The 19972-nt window shown below is 39.8% G+C and overlaps 1 protein-coding gene across 2 annotated transcripts in view; it reads left to right on the forward strand.

Annotated features, from left to right (window-relative positions):
• Vps13b (vacuolar protein sorting 13 homolog B) overlaps positions 1–19972 on the forward strand; it is a 551580-nt gene that overhangs the window by 212988 nt on the left and 318620 nt on the right. Inside the window, exons 20-21 of one of the 2 annotated variants that reach the window (XM_051159473.1) lie at positions 6099–6208; positions 9213–9360. In XM_051159473.1, the coding sequence (XP_051015430.1) occupies positions 6099–6208; positions 9213–9360 (258 nt within the window). Of the gene's footprint in view, positions 1–6098; positions 6209–9212; positions 9471–19972 lie in introns of those variants that run through there. The other variant, XM_051159472.1, reaches the window with a different exon arrangement.

A 19972-nucleotide genomic window follows, 5' to 3' on the forward strand; every position in this document is an offset into this window, starting at 1 on the left:
CCGGGCGTGGTGGTGCACGCCTTTAATCCCAGCACTCGGGAGGCAGAGGCAGGTGGATCTCTGTGAGTTTGAGGCCAGCCTGGTGTACAAAGTGAGTCCAGGACAGTCAAGGCTACACAGGAAAAAAAAAAAAAAAAAAAAGAATCCCAGTTGTGTAAAGGTAAATGTAAATTCACATATAATTTGGGTTATTGGGTGTTACTATGCAAGTATCATAATACACAATTTACTTTTTACTTAATGTGCATAGATACTATTTTACTTGTAGTCTGCATTAATTGTTTTATTTATTAATTCCAATTCACTTAATAATGGTGCACTTTGAAAATCATTCTGGTGCTTTCTCAGACCCAGCTATCCTACTCCTGGGAATATACCCAGAAGATGCTCCACTATGTCACAAGGACTCTTGCTCAACTATGTTCACAGCAGCGTTATTAGGAATAGCCATAAACCAGAAACAAATCAGATTCCCTCAAACAAAAAATAGATTTTTTTTTTTAAAGTACATTTACACATGGGAACATTATTCATCTATTAAGAGCAAAGACATCATGAAATCTGGAGGCAAAAGGATGGAACTATAAAAGATCATCCTGAGTGAGGTGACCCAGACGCACAACAACACACATGGCATACACTCACTTATAAGTGGATATTAGCCATAATGTACAGGATTACCATGCTACAATTCACAGACCCAAAGAAGCTGAGTAACAAGGAGGGATCCAGGGAGGATGCTTTTAATCTCACTCAAAAGGGAAAATAAAATAGACACTGGAAGTGTATGAAGAGAGAGACCTGAGTAGGAGAGGGGTTAGGGAGAAAGGTCTAGCCTGAATGATCCTGGGGTCCAGCACGCAGGTCTCCTTGGGAAGGCAGGCGGAGCCCTGGGCCAGAGGCTGGAGCCCTGTGTCCTGGCAGGCGTCCTTGGGAAGGCCTTGAACTGCTTTTTTAAAGTGATAGAATTTATATCTAGGTATGCATTCCATCATGGGGATAGGTTTTAAGATAATGTGTCACTTAGTGATTTCTCACTGATTATGCATCATAGGCTGTCATTATTCAAAACCTCGATAGTATAGCCTAGTATGTATTTAAGCTATTATGTATTAATACATATAACATACATGTAACATATAACATACATTAACATATGCTAATAGTAATTAATCAATCAGTAAATATGTTGATTTTAAATAGATATTAACAATGCATCATAATATAATCTAAATGTATATTATAATAGTACAATGTGTATGTTTATATATGAAAATATATTAATATGTATGTTAATGTTAGGGCCACTGGCAGGGCAGCTGCTTTATTTACTCCAACAACATCTAAGCACATGAAAGAGGCATTGTACTGGGATTTAATAAAGAAATTATTTTACATCCAGACCACAGTTCCCCCTCGCTCCTCTCTTTCCAGCCCCTCTCCCTCTTCTCCTTTCCCTCCTGCCCCTACCCACCCCTCCATTTCTCTTCAGAAAAGGACAGGCCTCCTTAGGTATCGACCAGCCATGGATTATCAAGTTGTAGTAAAACTAGGCATCTCCTCTTCTGTTAAGGCAAACTAGTAGGGGGAAATGTCTGAAAGGCTGACAACAGAGTCGGAGGCAGCTCCCGCTCCCACTGTTAGGAGTCGCAGAAAACCAAGCTACACAAACTAACATGTGTGCAGGGGGCCTAGGTCAGCCCAGTGCAGGATCCCTGGTTGGCGGTTTAGTCTCTGTGAACCCCTATGGCGTCAGGTTAGTTGATTCTTTGGGTTTTCTTCTGGTGTCCTTGACTTCCCTGGCTCCTACAAGCCTTCCTTCACACCTTTGCCTGTGTTCTCCAAGCTCCACCTAATGTTTCGTTTCTGCATCTGTGTCAGGCACTAAGACAATTTGAAGGCTACATTCACTAGGCAACACGAATTTTCAGTTCCCATATACTCTAATAGGGCTGTCATTGTATGTGTGACCTTTTATTTACCGTGTGTTAGATTTCGATGTAGAGACATGACTGTAATATAAAGTTATCTATTTTAAATTAAACAATTCGGTGGCATTTAAATATTAATATAGTTTTCACTCTATTTCAGTTTTAAAATAGTATTGATGTTATTATTTTAGTTTGTAAAATGAATTTGGTATTTCAAGTAGTTGCTTCCTATCTTCCCCAGTTCCTGTTAGCCAGCAATCTCTTTTGTTTTCTACATCTGGTTTCTTTCATTTAATATGAGGGTTTTCAACTTCATCCATGTTGTACCATATAATAGTATTTATTCCTTTTGTTACCAACCTTCCATTATGTCGCTATCCCATGACTTATTTCTCCATCCATTATGGGTATTCAGATTGTTCTCACCTGGCTGTTGTGAAAAACGCTACTTAACACATACACATGCACACACCCATGCACACTTAAACATCCTTTTCTGTTTCTTTTTGGTGTTTGCCCAGGATAGGAATTGCTGTGTCATGTGCCAAGTCTTTGAGTTTAAGGGAGCTGCTACTCTCCGTTTGATCATGCCCGAACCATTTTCATTCCCACCAGCAATGTTTGCAGGCTATATTTTCATATTCTTACAAACACTTGTAGATATTCTCTGTGTGTATAGTTTTCTGACGTTTTATGGGCACGAAATGCTACACTCCATTAAGGTTTGCTTTCAGAGTTTTATGCTATTGAACAGTTTCTCGTACATTTGTGGCCTTTTGTTGTATTAGGCCTCTTCTTTCCTCAATTGAATATTTGCAGGAGTTCATTCAAAGACCTGCCGAGGGCAGCATGCAGATCTCTTGCCATTGGCTTCTTTCCTGAAAATGCCAGCGCCCATTCTCTCCTTGTCTCCCCTTTGCCCGAGTCTGGAGATCTACCAGGGATTCTGCCAGCCCTAGGTTCCCTCTTCTCTGCGTCATCCTGGAAGAACTTGGAGGTGACAGTGCCACATGATAGTTGTGAGAGTCGTGTTAATTGCTTTCAAATTCCAGTGCCCAAAGTTCTCTGTTAGCAGGTTTCCAGGGTCTTGCATAGCTTGCATGGTACAATATTAATCAATATGATTTTCTTAGGTTTTGGTTTTTTTCACACAGGAGATGGAATGTAGTCTTGTACTCCATCTTGCGCCTAAATGGAATACTTTTATCTTCAAGCAGAAGTTGAGGATGAGATTGTTCCATTTAAGTTTTAAACTGTTGAGATTCTTGTGTAGGTAGACACAAAAGTACCTGATATCCAGTCAGTCTCTCAGAATTGAAGTTCAGAGAAATGCTGTCTCAAAAGATAAGGGGGACATGACTGCGAAAGACATGCAGTGCAAGTTCTGACCTCTGCACACAACGCACAAGTACCTGCATACATGTGTGCACACACATGGCCATATACACACAGCAAGAATCATAAAACATTTTAATAAGCTTCCTGAATACAGGCATATGGCATTTTATTCTGTGCACTTGAAATTTAGGCGAGATATGGGAAATTGTATATATTTATCAATTTATACATATATACAATATATACAATTATATAATATATATAATTGATAAATTATATCTATTGTATATAATTGTATATATTTATCTGCCATAACCAGTTACTAGAAAAATATATGCTCATGATGCATTGTCTCACTTTTAATTCAAGACGAAGAGAAATATGTCATTCCTTAAGGTTTTTCAGTGTGTGTATGGGAGTCCTATCTGGAGAAAAATATGTGCTTAAGACACATTATCTCACTTTGAATTCAAGTCTAAGGGCAAAAAATGCAAATTAAAAGATTCATAACGTGGTGGAGCATCTTCTGTGTATATTCCAAGGAGTGGAATAGCTAGGTCTTGAGGAAGCCCTATTTCCATTTTTCTGAGAAACACCAGATAGATTTCCAAAGTGATTGTACCAGTTTGCGTTCCCACCAGTAATGGAGGAGTGTTCCTCTTTCTCCACATCCACCCCAGCATGTGCTGTCACTCGAGATTTTGATCTTAGCCATTCTGATGAGTATAAGATGGAATCTCAGAGTCATTTTGTTTTGCATTTCTCTGATGACTAAAGACGTTGAACATTTCTTTCAGTGTTTCTTAGCCATTCGATATTCTTCTGTTGAGAATTCTCTGGTTTTTTCTGAGCCCCATTTCTTAATTGGGTTATTTGGTTTGGTGGTATTTAATTTCTTGAGTTCTTTATATGTTTTGGATATTAGCTCTTTGTCAAATGTAGGGTTGGTGAAAATGTTTTCCCAGTCTGTAGGCTGTCGCTTTGTTCTGTTGACAGTGTCTTCTGCCTTACAGAAGCCTCTCAGCCTCATGAGGTCCCATTTATTAATTGTTGCCCTTAAGGCCTGGGCTGTTGGTGTTCCGTTCAGGAAGTTGTCTTCTGTGCCAATGTATTCCAGGCTCCTCCCTACTTTTTCTTCTAATCAATTTAGTGTCTCTTACATGGACATATGCTCAACCATGTTCATAGCAGTCTTATTCATAATAGTCAGAACCTGGAAACAGCTTAAATGTATCTCAGTTGAAGAATGGATAAAAAAAAACTGTGGTACATTTACACTATGGAATACTACTCAGCTATTAAAAACAAGGAAATCCTGAAATCTGTGGGCAAATGGATGGAACTAGAAATGATTATACTGAGTGAGTTAACTCAGACTCAGAAAGACTCACATGGTATATACTCACTTATAATTGGGCACCAGCCCAAAAGGCATGTCCCATGAAAGTACCAGGAGATTGGGATAGATGTGAGGACATCCTATTGGGACTCTAGGTGAGAGAAATATAGGAGAATTGGGAAACAGAAGGATCCAGAGGGTACTCGAAACCTACATGAAGAACATCATGACGGGCGGATCTGGGCCCAGGGAGGTCTGCTCAGACTACTGCACCAACCAAGGATAATACAAGCAGTAAACATCAAACCCATACTCTGATCTAGCCAATGGACAGGTCATTCTCCACAGTTGTGTGGAGAGCTGGGGACTGACTCTGGCATGAACTCTGGTGTCCCATATTTGACCCCTTCCCCTTGGTGGGGAGGCCTGGTGGCACTCCAAATTGTTTCTGGTTTTATGTGAGCCACGTTCATTCTTAGCTATCCTTCTCAACAGTGTGAATCATATATACGCTACTCTCTCTCAGACTTCTTTCCCAAATCACCTGCCATCACCTCTTGTCATCTTTTAGTGGCATTATCTTCATTGAGAAAACTGAGTCCTCAGTGACCACGGTGAACTATAGAATGTTCAGTAACTCAGAGGATTCAAGGCCAGCCGTGTTAGGAAGGCTCATTGGTGAAGGATGGGTATAACTGGGGTTAAGAGAAAGACAAATGCATTTCTACATGAATTTGTGTTTAGTCAACAGTTGTATCTAATTACTAGACCGCAGCATTACTAAATTCAGAGGACGGTGAAGGAATCTCTGCAAGGTGAAAAACAGTCTTCTTCCCATGGTGCTCTCCCCCAGTCACCCGCCCACGCCTTATGTTTGCCCACGATGAACTCCACTCTGTCTTTTTATCATTTCTTCTTTAAAAAGACAAAAGTGATTTGAATGATATTTAGAAATAATGTTTCATTTATATATTTAGTTTTAAAAAGCAGTGTTTGTTTCTGCGTTCTTTTTTCTTTAGAGTTGGGTTTCTGTCTTTTAAATTTTCTTTAGGCCATTTTTCTCATAATGTCTTATAGATAATCTTTCAGTAGATGAATTATTTCTGTCATTTTTTGTTTTTTCTTGTTGGAATAGGTCATTTGTAATTTTATATCTTTTTCAAGGCAGGATTTCTTTGTGTAGTCTTGGCTGTCCTGGACTCACTTTGTAGACCATGGTAGCCTCAAAGTCAAAGTGATCCACCTGTCTCTGCCTTCTGAGTGCTGGGATTACAGGCCTGTGCCACCATGCCTGGCTGTAACTATATTCTTTTCAAAAAGAGGAATGTTGTACCGTTTTGTAAAGTGTCTGCATCATCTTACTTTCCTACACTAATGAGTGCTGGCTTGAAATCTTGTGCATCCTAACAGTATTTATTACTTGTCTCTTCTCTTACAGCTTGTTATTTTTATATAAGGAATTGTAATAATTTCAAAATATTTCATTTTAGGGGCTGTATTTCTTTGTAGTGTACAAGGACTTGCTGTTAACATCGACCCAATATTGTATACGTGGATCATCTATCAACCACAAAAACGAACAAGTAGACATATGCAACAGGTGAGTGGCTCTGTATGTTATTTGAGCACACCCACCATGCCCTCTAATGTGATGAGCTGGATGATGCTGTTGTTACTGACTAGGATTAGATGATGTCATTGTGACTGACTCAGACTGGATGATGCTGTTGTTACTGACTAGGAGTAGATGATGTCATTGTGACTGACTCAGACTGGATGATGCTGTTGTTACTGACTGACTAGGAGTAGATGATGCCATTGTGACTGACTCAGACTGGATGATGCTGTTGTTACTGACTAGGAGTAGATGATGCCATTGTGACTGACTCAGACTGGATGATGCTGTTGTTACTGACTAGGAGTAGATGATGTCATTGTGACTGACTCAGACTGGATGATGCTGTTGTTACTGACTGACTAGGAGTAGATGATGCCATTGTGACTGACTCAGACTGGATGATGCTGTTGTTACTGACTAGGAGTAGATGATGTCATTGTGACTGACTCAGACTGGATGATGCTGTTGTTGTCATGGAGCTGAGAGACGCTGCTGTTACTAACTTAGAGAATGCTGTTCTTACTGATTTTCTTCTTGTTTTATTTATTTGCTACAATTTTTCTATGCCCCATTTTTTGCCTTTCAAAGAAGATCTGTAATTTTATTTATAGGAACTGCAGTTCAACACCGTTTGGCTGTTGAAGCAACTTTCTACAGAAAGATTAGTGAGAGCAATGTGGTCGGTCCTGTTCTCATGTTATTCTTACCAGTTTCAGTGCTGGCTGTGTGACTGTGTGTCCAGTGTAACATGAAAACAAGAGGAGTGCCTCTCAGAGGCAGGTGATGTGTATGAAAAAGGAGCAGCACAGGCTCAAGGCAGACAGGAAAGCATTTTCTCCTCAGTGTTTGGGCCAGGAGGACTCTGGGCGGGAGCAAACTCTCCTAGACATAGCCACAGCTAAATACAGTTCCTAAAGGTTGTGGACAATTCTGGAGTTGAGAATGCTTACTGCAGAGCAGGGTTAAGAGAGGGTTCCAGATGGGCATTATAAGGAAGGGGTCTTATCTCTATCAACATACGTTTACTCTGCAAGAGGATGGTTTTGCTCACTTATTGCTGTGACTTCTGATATCTTACCACATTTCATCCTTTTCTCTGGAGTTCAGTATCACATCTTGTTTTCTTATTTTTAGAAACATACTCTTTTTTTCCCCCTTCTCCTTAGACAGTGTTTCTCTGTGTAGCATTGGCTGTCCTGGATTCATTTTGTGTTAAACCAGGCTGGCCGTGAGCTACAGAGGCCTGCCTGCCTCTGTCTCCTGAGTGCTGGGATTACAGGCGTGCACCACCACGCCTGGCTGAAACGTACTCATTTAATCCTTAATATGCTAAGAATGCTCAGAGTGCTTCATTTTCTCTCAGGTATTTAAATAATGGGCATAGATTGATTGGTTTGTTAAGCCAGTGACTGTTGGAACAAAGCTAGTCTAGAACTCAACTCTCATGGCTAGTGTCCCTAGCACTAGAAGTACAGGCATGTACCACCATGCCTAAGTATTAAATATATATTGAATGTGATTAACATAGTATTAAGTACATTGTTATAATTAAATATACAAATACGTTGGCTTTTACATTTTCAGGGTTCTCTTCTCCCTTGGCAGAGATTCCCACTTACTTTCATTTCCCTCTTTGCATGATTTGTGAATCTCTTGTTGTTGTTGTTGTTGTTGTTGTTGTTGTTGTTGTTGTTGTAGGAGTCACACTGCATGACCCTGCAGCCCACATCTACCCTTTTATACAGAGCACCAAGCTTACCGTAGCTGTCACCCCTTGTTTCCCCAGCTGCACTTTCCTTCTCAGTTGTGGCTAAAGCCCAATATTTGGTGATTCTTTTCCATGCAGCTCACCATTGATCTTTGATCCTACAGCAGAAATGCCTTTTTTTTTTTTTTTTTTTTTTTTTTTTTTTGCCAAAATCTGACAGGCTTGTATTGGCCATCACTGGCAGGAACATCAGACTTTATTTCAGTGAATAAAGAAGAAACAGCTGCTTCGCTGCCCAGCTCTGCGCTCATGTGCTCAGTTAGAGAATCATAATGTTTTCCAGCTTTCTCTCGCTTTCAGTTGTTTTTCTGTGCTTTCTACATATACTCAGACAAAATAGAATTCTCAAAATTTCTTTAAAAAAATTGGCTGTCCATTTAAATAATAAAGAGTTACCTCCCCACCCCAAATAACTAGGTTTCCTGGTTGTCACAATTCACAGTGGGAATAACCTTTTAGTTATTAAAGTTATAAAAAGTTATTAACATTTAATCTATATTAAGCCATTTACATTGTCACACAGAATCCTCAGCCCTCATCTCAAAATAGTATTCTGAAAATTCCATGAATGAATAATTCATAAGCTTTAATTGCTATTGGATTATAATTGTCATGTTCTTTACCTTTCTTAACCTCTTATTAACATATCATAACTTTACTATATGAATTATATGTATAGAAAGAAGGTAGTACCGTTGTCTCACTATACCCTTGCGATTGTTGGCTCCAGGAACCAAAGCGTGTTGATGCTTGAGTTCCCTCTGTGGGGTGAAACATAGTATTTCCACCAGCCTGTTCACACCCTGCCTACACTTGACATCAGTAATAATGCCTAATACTTAGTGTAGTGCAAATGCTGTGTAGAGTTGTTCTACTGTACAGTGGAGAGAATAAGAACATTAGAAAAGACGCCTGTGGGTGTAGTGTTCTGCTCTGAGTGTGCATGATCCACATGTGGCTCAGTTCCTGCCCCTCACAGATAGGCGAGGCCGCTTCCTTCTGCTGTGGAGGAAGTTCTCTAGTGAGTAGTATTGTAACATATTCCCTGACTATAAATGGGGAGGACTACTTATGAGAGAAACTAGAGAAAGAGTAGAGCTGGTGTGATTTCCAACAAAACCTGTCCCCAGCTCACAAAATGCTGCCCATAGTGATGCCATCTTTGATCGTCATTGTTTCACAAAGATGAGACATTCATTTCCACTTTGTTTCTTTCAGCAGCCTGTGGTAGCTGTCCCTCTTGTGCCTTCGGTTAGCAGATGGAAGGAAGATGAACTGTCTGCTGGAAGTGCCCCATTGGCAAAACAGCAGTCATATCAGGCCTCAGAATATGCTAGCAGCCCTGTGAAAACAAAAACAGTGACAGGTATGTGTCAAGAGCAGATGTATCAGTTTTCTGAGGATTTGTTTACCTTATTATTCTTATCCATGGTTTTATTAGAAGTTATTATTGATTATTGAGGGAGGAAAATAATAAAACTATAATTTACCATCATATCAATAAGTTCTAAAATGGCTAGTCATTATTCTGTCTATAATATAAAAATAAATAGTACAGTGATTATTTTACCCTAGGTCCCTAGGCTACCTAGTCTCTGGTTCTTTGTCACTCAAGCAGTGTTAGGTATGGGCTCCATCTTGTGGAGTGGGCCTTCAGCCAATCACATAGTTATGGTTTCTTTGAACTGACATATGTCAATATGGTCATCATTATTAGTTATCTTGTATAATAAACTAATGAATTTACAGTTACTTATAATTTATGGCCCTTTGCATATAGCTGCAATTTTTTTCTTTTTGATTATGTTTTCTTACCATCTTAACCAGTTTTGGGTCTATAATTCCACAGTGTGTGTGTGTGTGTGTGTGTGTGTGTGTGTGTGTGTGTGTTTGTGTATATTGCTATGTAGTATATTTTTTTTAATCACATTGTAGAATGGATAAATATTAATGTTTACTTTATGGATGAATTCCTTGCCTCTCATTATTCTTTTTAAAGAAATGAGTTTTCCCTATGTTGCCAAGGCAAAGCTCAACTTCAAACCTTCCTCTTGCCTCAGTCATCTGTATTACACGCCACTACTTGAAGATTTACGCTCAGTTCTTACTAGAATTGTGTGTTTTGTATCCTTAGCCGCTGATGTACTGTTGATTGCAAGTTTGTCTCTAATGAAATTGTATAGCATTTTTAGTCCACAGTTACCAAAGCGTGGTGATATCAAAGCACTGAGTTTGATTTGTCTTTTCATTTTCAACAAGAAGCCACCAGTGTGGTCTTATTTTTGCATAAAGAATGTTAGCACCGGGCTACAAGATATGTGCTAAAAGTGTGGGAGCAAATTCACAGCATAGCAGCACAGGGCCCGCTGTACTCTTGAGGAAAATCCATGTCCTAGTCTAGGAATCCTCAGTGGTGTGACACATTTGCCCAGCCTTTAGAAAACAATGAAATATCTGCAATGAACACAAAAACTTTGAAAACATAATGCTGTATAAGTTAATTGGAGTTTTATCTTTAGTGTGTACATATTACCTATGTTAAAGACAAACACAGGCAGAAACGATGGTAAGAGAAACAAATCAGTAAGAGCCACTGAGGAAACATGGAAGAACTAACTAGCAGACATGGAAGAGCTAACTAGCAGGCATGGAAGAACTAACTAGCAGACATGGAAGAGCTAACTAGCAGACATGGAAGAACTAACTAGCAGACATGGAAGAACTAACTAGCAGATATGGAAGAACTAACTAGCAGACATGGAAGAACTAACTAGCAGGCATGGAAGAACTAACTAGCAGGCATGGAAGAACTAACTAGCAGACATGGAAGAACTAACTAGCAGACATGGAAGAACTAACTAGCAGACATGGAAGAACTAACTAGCAGACATGGAAGAACTAACTAGCAGACATGGTAAATACTTGTACTTTGAAGCCAATTTGATAGCCATGTTGAAGTGTTTACAGAGTGAGCACATTGACCAGAAAAAGGGCGTATACGAAAGAACTGTGGTCTAACTCTAGAGAGGAAGCCTAGAATGTCCCACATGCAGAGTGCAGAGGAACTAGCATGGACCAAACATTATAGGAGCATCCTCTGCCCTGGAGGCAGACAGTAGAAATATTCCAAAACGAAGCACCGAAAAACTAAGGGAAAGAATATACAGAGCCATGCTGAATTGTGGGTACTAGTTATTTACAACAGTGAGAGTGTGTCTCACTGAAGATTTGCTTCGGAGCAGCTCCATGGAGCAGCCTGAGGCCTCATCACTGTTCATGTAACAAGGAATTTGAGATCAGGTATATTGAGGAATAGTGTTCTAAGGGAAGGTGGTCATAGAGAGTGTATAATTCAAGCCTAAAAGCTACCCAATGACCCTGTCTTTAAAGGGTCACTCTCCACTGTAATGTGGACATAGCTTTCTTCCTGTTAAATATTTAAATATATTCTACAGCTTTTGTCAAATTAAAAGAACCAATACCGTCACCTACCATTATCATCACCACCACCACCACTGCCACTACCCACCACCCCTGACCACCACCACCACTACAACCACCACCACCACCACCACCACCATCACCACCACCACCACCACCACTACCAGCAGCAGCAACAGCTTATTTTCAGGTGTAAGAATCTCCTTTCTGCTTGCTCTGAATGAAAACTAAGTATAAAATGAAGTCTTAAAGCAGTACTTGGTCTGTTATTACAGATAATGAAAGATGGCAGTCTACTATTCCAGTTCTTTCTTACAGAATCTTTCTTTTAGGAATAAACTTTGGTTATTAGGTTAAATATCTTAACATTTTTCCTGACCTTGTTTCAAAATACAAGAGTTCAATGAAATATTTATATTACTTAGCATTGAATAAATTTGTCCATTTCAGAAAACTTTGAATCTCAGTGTTTAAAGCTTTACATTTTTTTCCTCTCGTGAAAACTTGAGTGTACACCCCAAGGCTTTTCCGTCCTCCATATTGCACTGTGGGTAGCCTCCATTGCTAGCTGTGCCTTGTGCTTCATAAGGCATAAATCTTGGAATAGTGCCACGCACCGGTGCTACAGGTGACTGAGGAAAGCTGACGGTTCATGAGGATCCTCTTATCAGTCAGTTGAGTCTGCGTGTCAGTGAACAGAAACCAGTTAACGAGTCTCTAAAAACTTTCTCCTCTTCCATTTGTATTTCCACATGAAATATTTAAGACTACATAAGTAAAGTTTGTGAGTTGTAACTAGGATACAGAGAGTGGATATTAAGTATCCTATAATTGAATGTGTCACAACTTAAAATGGGCTGTGACAGCCCAATTTTGGAGGAAAATAAAAAACAAACAAGCACACTTCCTTTTGGTGGTGCTATCAGAAGACAAAGCTGGGGCTTGCATTTTCCTCAAGAGAAGTTAGCAACATGGGAGTCACTGTCGAAGCCTCAGAATAAGTCAGGTTTGCCAGGACACTGCAGGGAGAGGAAAAAGCCCATAATTAAGTTGTGAAGTCGTTTTCGTCTTAAACATTAAGAAGCTGGACGCAGCAGGGATGGCACAGAAGCATGAATACAAGAAGGAGGCAGCGCAACTACGTAGCTATATCCGATGGTTGAAACTTTCAAGACGACGGCAGTGACTGGGACCAAACTGTCCTAAACCGGGAGCCTGACCAAGCCGACTGTTACTGTCGGCCAGAATGCCAGAGGAACTTTTAATTGCTAGGCAGTGAGTGGGAACTGAGGAAGTAGGGATGGTTGAGCTATGTACAGCACTCTTTAAAACATAACTATTTAGGACTGCTTGCCTCCTCTTCCTCTATGGCCTGTCAAGGCTGCCCCGCCAGGTGGAAGTGGTGGAAGAGCAGGCAGCAGAGTCCATGGCAGAGACAGCCCCTGCTCCCCTTACTAGGGGACCCACATGGAGACTGAGCTGCCTAAGGGCTGCATCTCAGCAGGAGGCCTGGTCCTCTCAAAGCATGGTCCTTGTTTGTGCATCAGTCTTTGCAGGCCCCCTGGGTCCAGATTTATTGGTACAGCTGGTCTTGTGGAGCGCCTGACTCCTCTGGGTCTTTCTATCCCCAAGCTCTTTGATGATAAGTCTCCTGGCACTCACTTGGTCTGGGAAGAGGGACTCCTCCTAGGGGAGGAGGATGTAGGAAGAGGGAGAGACAGTGGGACCTGGAGGAGTCTAGGGAGGGACCTAAGATCTGGATGTAAAGTGAATAAATTTTTAAAAATAAATTTAAATAAAAAGAAAGTTGTAAGGCTCTATGAGTCTAAATGTAAATTTGGTTAAATATATTAGAATTTTTAAGAAACAAGAGGTAATCACTCTTATCATGGAGCTATACTTTAAAAACAATAAAATGAAGCCGGACATGGTGGCGCACGCCTTTAATCTCAGCACTCAGGAGACAGAGGCAAGTGGATTGCTGTGAAGTCGAGGCCAGCCTGGTCTACAAAGCAAGTTCAGGACAGCCAAGATAACATAGAGAAACCCTGTCTCGAGGAAACAAACCAAACCAAACAAACAAACAAACAAAAACCCAAAAAACCACACAGCAACAACAAGAATAAAACAAGCAAACCTTATGTGTTTATTTACCCTCTTGTGCATGACTATCAGCACGGAAAATTTTGAGGAGGGAGAAAGGGTGAATTTGAAATTTAGCAGGGATGAGTGTTAATGTATATGGAGAGATCACAGGTTGAAGTGGGATATAGGATATTAAGTAGAGTTACAGGATTTAATATTTAGAAAAATGACATCTTCCATTGAGTAGGGATAAAAATATATGCCATCAGATTAGCTATTACTCAATGTACAAACACTTGCGTAGCTTAAGTATTGGTATTCCTGAACTCTTGTAGAGGACGTGAGAATAGCTGTATCAAGGTAGATGGCCTTTACGTCTTACGTACACGGAATCCTTACTTTCTGTGAAGACAATGTATGATATCTTACCTTCTGCTCTTACTTTTTTCCATTAGTTTAACTTGTTATCCCAAAGCCAGCAATTTCTTTAAATAAAAAAGAGTCATTCTATTCACAAGCAGTGCACTTTTTAGGGCAATTTTAAATGTGGAGATTGCCAATTTCTGTTAATAATATTTTGGTGTCATAATTTTGTAATACTGAATTTTAATAATTTGATTAAAAGCAAAATGAGTAACAGCACTTCCTTTGACACACATCGACTGCCATTCACTCAACATGCTCAGGCCATCCTTAATTGGGTTAAGCATGAATTTGAATCGGTATGTTCCTAATCATAGTGTAGAATTAGTATTATTCATGAAACTATATTTTTGTGGATTCATGTATTTTAGAAGTTACTTGCTTGTATCATGCAGTTTAGCTTTAAGTTCCATTCATTTGTAATTAATCAGATATTTGATTTCATTGGAAAATATTAAAGAATCGAAGGTAGATATTAATGTGTCATGTGCAGTTTATTTTATTCTCTGAGTAGAAGATTTTGGTTCCAGAATGTTCTCCCTTAGGCTATTGCCAGACTATCCCTCTACCCCACTCCATGAGTTATAATGACAGTGTACAGTTCCATTTCACCAAAATTTACCTGGAGAGCTACGGAGCTTGTTAGGCTTACTTAGCGTGGTGACCATAAAGCAGCTGAGCTGAAATGTTGCACCCACATGGATGATGACTCTCTCGTGACTGCATAGATGGGACCCAGGACTCTTCTTCCCTAGCCTGTGTTCTTTGGCTCATCCCACAGACTATCACAGAGACCTTGAGGCCCCCTGAAATTAGGGGGGTAATTGCATCCAAATGTGAGGACGACTGGCTGGATAGTCAAATGCGAGTCCCACAATACTCCCTGCCCCCTCCATCTGTAAGGGAGTGTCAGTAGTTAATTATGCTAGCTATAATGCTCTTTTACAAGCAGCATACCTGAACACTTGAAGGCGGAGACTCTTTGGTTTGGGGATACTGTACTGTTCAACAGATTCAAAGTCATATAAACGATATCAGGTACAATACATTTAATATAAAACCCACTTTAAAATATTGTAGTCATTAGAAAACTGGATCAAAACAAGATTTATCAATGTGATTTTCTCCATTTGTAAACTATAAAAAAATTATTTTTATTTCTGAGTCAAATATACCCCAGTGAGGCACTTTTCTGTGGGTATAATAGAATGTTCTTAGGTGTTATTTTATTGCTGTGTTGCTTTAGCAGAACAATAGATTGGGTTTTCCTCAGGCTCTTTGCCTACCTCGTCTCTGGTTCGTGACCACCTTAGCAGGGTCAGGCCTGGATTCCATCCAGTGAGTGGGCCTTAAATCTCACCAGAGAGTGGTTAGTGTTTCTACAACACTTGTGCCGCTACTGCGTCAGCGCAGCAGGCAGGCAGGTTGCCGCTGTCGATCAAAGGGCTTGTAGTTGGGGGTTACCTTTCTTCGCTAGTGTGGTGCAGTTACCAGACCCATGAACAACAGTCAGTAGGTGTAAAGCTCTACTTAGATACCAAATGAACTTTACGTGTCCAATGAGATATGTAGGTATTGTCTTCAGCACTAGGGCCTGACCATCAGTTTGTGGAGAGCAACCTTGGCAACAATCTGGATTTTTTGGGAGTTACTATGGGGACCTTGTGGCCAACGACTCAATTAAATTTAATTCATTCCTCGTACTGGATGTTTCATTTGGTGGCAAAATATGTCTATTTGGGCATTGCTTCCCCTGTTATTTTGTGATATCATTTAGATTTTTCCATATATGTGTGTTTCAAGAAGCTTCTGTATTAGTAGTTTTCCATATAACTTTTCAGTGTTACATTAAAAATATTAAAGTAAAATACTTCACTAACTTTAAAATATTTAAAACTATTTTGTTATAGTAACTTTAATATTTTGTTTTTAATTACATTTATTTCAATGGTTAGTTTTAGTGGCTACCACCTCTTTGAGAAATTTAGGCTCAAGATTGGAAATACTGAACTCAAGGTATATTTATTTTCCATGCCTTTTTTTAAGGTCTTATTTTTATTTTTTTAGTTCTGTGTATATTTTGGGGGTTGCGATGTCACCATGCTTGTAGGTGCCTACCTAGGCACCTAGATCGTCTCAGTGTTGGAGTTCCAGGCAGCAGGAAGGTACCCGTATACTGACAGTTATTTGTTCATTCATCCTTCAGTATACTGACGGTTGTTTGGAGGGACAGGTTCGCTAGTCTCCTGAGGCAGCTTTCTCTGGAGATCCTGCCTCTGCCTTTAGAGGATGCAGTTAGAGAAGGGCTACAATGCCCACAGAATGTTTACGTGGCTTCTGGGCATTGACGCTCTAGTTCTCTCACTTTTATATATTTATTTTTTATGCATGTGTATATGGGAGAAGGGAGCCCTTCCACATCATTGGTGTGGTGTTCAGAGCACAACCTTTGGGAGTTGTTTCTCTCTTGCTGTGTGTATCCCAGGGGATGGGACTCAAGTCTTCAGGATTGTTGCCAAGTGCTTTTACCTGCTCACCTATCTCATCGGCCTAGTAAATTTAGTTTTTAAAAGTATACTTAAAGCTACTCCCTTTTCTTTATTTTGTATATTTATTACCAACTAAGGGATGGTGGTGGTAGCAAGTACATTAACCCTCTAGCCATCTTAATTGTCTTGTGACTTGCCACCTTTTTATCTGTGGCTTTCTGACATAGGGAAGGGTTCCAATGTTAGTGTGCTTCATTAATTGTCAACAAACTGCATGTCTTTCTTATATTTATGTAACATACAGTTAGATACTTCAATAATTTGGCCGGTACTGCTTATAGTTTTTGCATTTTCTATGCTTATTTTAAAGGAAACTGCTATTTTTAATTTTTGTTGCCTAGATTTTTGTAGTTATTTAAAATAAGCTTTTTAATTGAGGTCTACTACAGACAATCTAATGAATAGGTCTACTGTTCGTTAGCTACCAAGTTGTGTATACAACGATTTAAAGTTTGTTGTTTATAGAGATGGGTGGCAAAGAACAATATAAGCATGCAGTTTCTTAAAAGCTAGGGCCTCAGACCTCAGGAGACCTATCAAGGAAAGCTGTCTTCTCGTCAGCGTGTGCCCTACAGGAGCTGAACCTACCCACTCTGCATCTTACACCCTAAACTGACATGACTTGCTCATGAAAACAGCTACATAACCTGTGTGCCTGGAGAACTAGAGCAGAGCATCCCTGTCTTCGGATGCTATGTTCTTCTGCTGAGGCCATTTTGCTGTTCTGCAACAGGAAGTCTAGGTAGTGGTGGAGAAGCTGGTAAATCCTCAGCCCCTGAGATCCCAAGGCTGGACTGAAGACCTACCGCTACAACATATCCTTTCAGTCTTTAGAACCCAGAGCCATGTTTCTGTCATTCAACTGGGGTCGTGTTGCTATGGGTTTTAACACGAACGCCTCTGCTAAATGGAGGGCGTTACAGTTTCTGAATTCTAGTCTCAGTAAACAGTTGCAAGAGACATGCAGCAGACAGGGCAGCCTAGTGTGGCGTTTTAGTGCTAAAGCTCCCAAAACAGATCTTGCATCCTAGGATCCTCGCTTTTATAGCTAAACATTGCAGTGATTTAACAGTGTTCTAGCACTACTTAACTCCGACATCAGTGTTCCAGCAAACAGTGTGTCTTCTAAGGATGTTACATTTCTAGAATCCTCTACATCTATTCTTTGAAACAACAAGCAAGGAAAATAAAAGGGTCTGGTAGGTTCAAAGGTACCTGAGCACCCTTTTGCATGTCCTGTGGATCCAAGTTAATCAAGATGAGTATTAGCTGGTGAAAAACATATTAAAGGACTGTAAAAAAAAAAAAAAAAAAAAAAAAAAAAAGTCAATAGTGCTCTAAGTGTGTGGGCTCAGGCAGAATGAGAAAGATAATGACTAGTGGATGTGGAGATGGGAGGCCTGAGAAGTCATATTAAATAGGAACACATAGGGCAGCTAGTTGCTTGGGAAGAAGGCTAGGAGCGAAGCCCTGGGACATAGAGACATCTGGATAAGGAATGCTATAGGATATTGCCTGTTGATACATCCTTGCCTTACTGAGGAACAAACACTCTGAAGTTAGAAAGACTACTTACTTACAAGACAAAGAAACTTCATTCAAAAGGGAGGACAGGTTGCCAATTGATTTCCATAACCAAAATGCTTAGGCAGGCAAAACCAGAGCTTTTGATTGGCATGACAAGTTCCAGGGCCTGCACCATCATGACTTTTCTTACTCATATAGTTCCGTGGCTGGAGCAGTGCACATGACTAGTATACCCTTGAGCTCACATACCTGACAGTATGTGATCAAAGAAAAGCAGGTCTTGTTCAGTATTTATTGAAAGTGTACCTGAGGAGGATTTTGCCTAATCTGCCCTGTATCATGTGGTCATCCTTGCATAATTGCTATGTATAAAGTCTTAGTTGTTATGATGGGTTCAGTGTTATCACAGGCTTGCATCCACAGTCTTGTATGACATATCACAAAATGAAAGGACAGCAGAAACATGGCCCATAAGTATAATTTATGTAAGCTACTACAGTTTATTTCTAGTAATGTTTCATTTTATGACTAGGCATAGCATAGTTAAAAATGAGCACATAACATATGTTGCAGTCACACATCCTGTTCTGAGAAGAATTGAATAACGTGGATTTTATATATACATGGCCATGGGGATTGAGTATATAATCTAAAATAGGTACATTATGCTTAAGTCAGACGAGGCATTTCACAAGCCCCTCACTGAGGATCTAAACAAGTGCCCTACAGCAAATAGTAGTTTCAGCCCCCGGATTTTTGAGATGGGGTCTTCTTGTACAGCTCATCCCAGCCTGGAACTTGTGATCTTGCAATCTTGACCTCCATTCTTCTTAGTGCTGGGATCACAGGCTTTGAAACTCTGATTTTCTATTTTTATTTTTAGCCTAGAGTTTATTCAACCAAGTAAAGCTGTATTCTGTTGTGTATAATTTTGAATAGCTCAGCTCTTATTTGTACAATTTATTTCTTGGCTTTCTCTGTTTCATTGTAAATTTTCTCCCAGAAATCCATTAACTTAACTTAAGTCATTATAAAAATGACTTGAACTATAATGCCAACTAACTATGAAGTTCTTCAAGAATACATCCTGGTGATATATAAGAACATTGCTAGTGTCTCAAATATTGAATTCTTTGGGAATAAGTTTGTTATTCTAGTTTTTATATGAATTGGCAAGAACTCAGCGAAAATCCAAGTTTTTTTTTAAATGCAGTCTTTTCACTCCCTTTAGCAGTCAAAATGAGATTATAGTTTCCAGATGAAATTCTGAATGTCATATAGTGATGACATAGATTTTCCTGGTTGGCTCAGCATGAGATGCAATTTTGCATGCCATGTCACGCTGACTAGCAGGATCCAAAAGCCATTATTTCCCAAGGGTCTTTCAAGAGTGATAGCGTCGAATGCAGTTTGTGTAATGATGAAAAGTCTCAGGCATTATAGCAGTTTTGTCACAGGTTGCTTAAAGCTTAAAATATTATCTAGCCACTAGAAATTAAAAGGGAATTGTAAAGGTCACTTTCTCTTTCAGTTATTTCAGTGTGTATTGCCAAGTGAAGTTACCAAAACATAACGATCATTGTAAAATGCAGATAAAGCATAAGTAAGATATGGACCATAATCAGTAGGAAAAGGGTAGAAACTGTAGGTTTTAACACTAACCCCAGTTCATCTCAAATTAGCACCACATACCATGATTTCCTTCAGTTATAAAGCAATAGTAACTATTCCTAATTGTATGGTATGTGCTTGCCTTAACGTTTCTATTGCTGCAATGAAACACCATGACCAAACGAGCTGGGGAAGAAAGAGTTTATTTGGTTTATACTTCCGTATTGCTGTCCATTGTCAAGGGAAGGCAGGACAGGAACTCAAACAGGACAGGAACCTGGAGGCATGAGCTGATGCAGAAGCCATGGAGGGTGCTGCTTACTGGCTTGGTCCTCATGACTT

Source organism: Acomys russatus, chromosome 17 (assembly GCF_903995435.1).
Source record: "Acomys russatus chromosome 17, mAcoRus1.1, whole genome shotgun sequence".
NCBI classification, from domain to species: domain Eukaryota; kingdom Metazoa; phylum Chordata; class Mammalia; order Rodentia; family Muridae; genus Acomys; species Acomys russatus.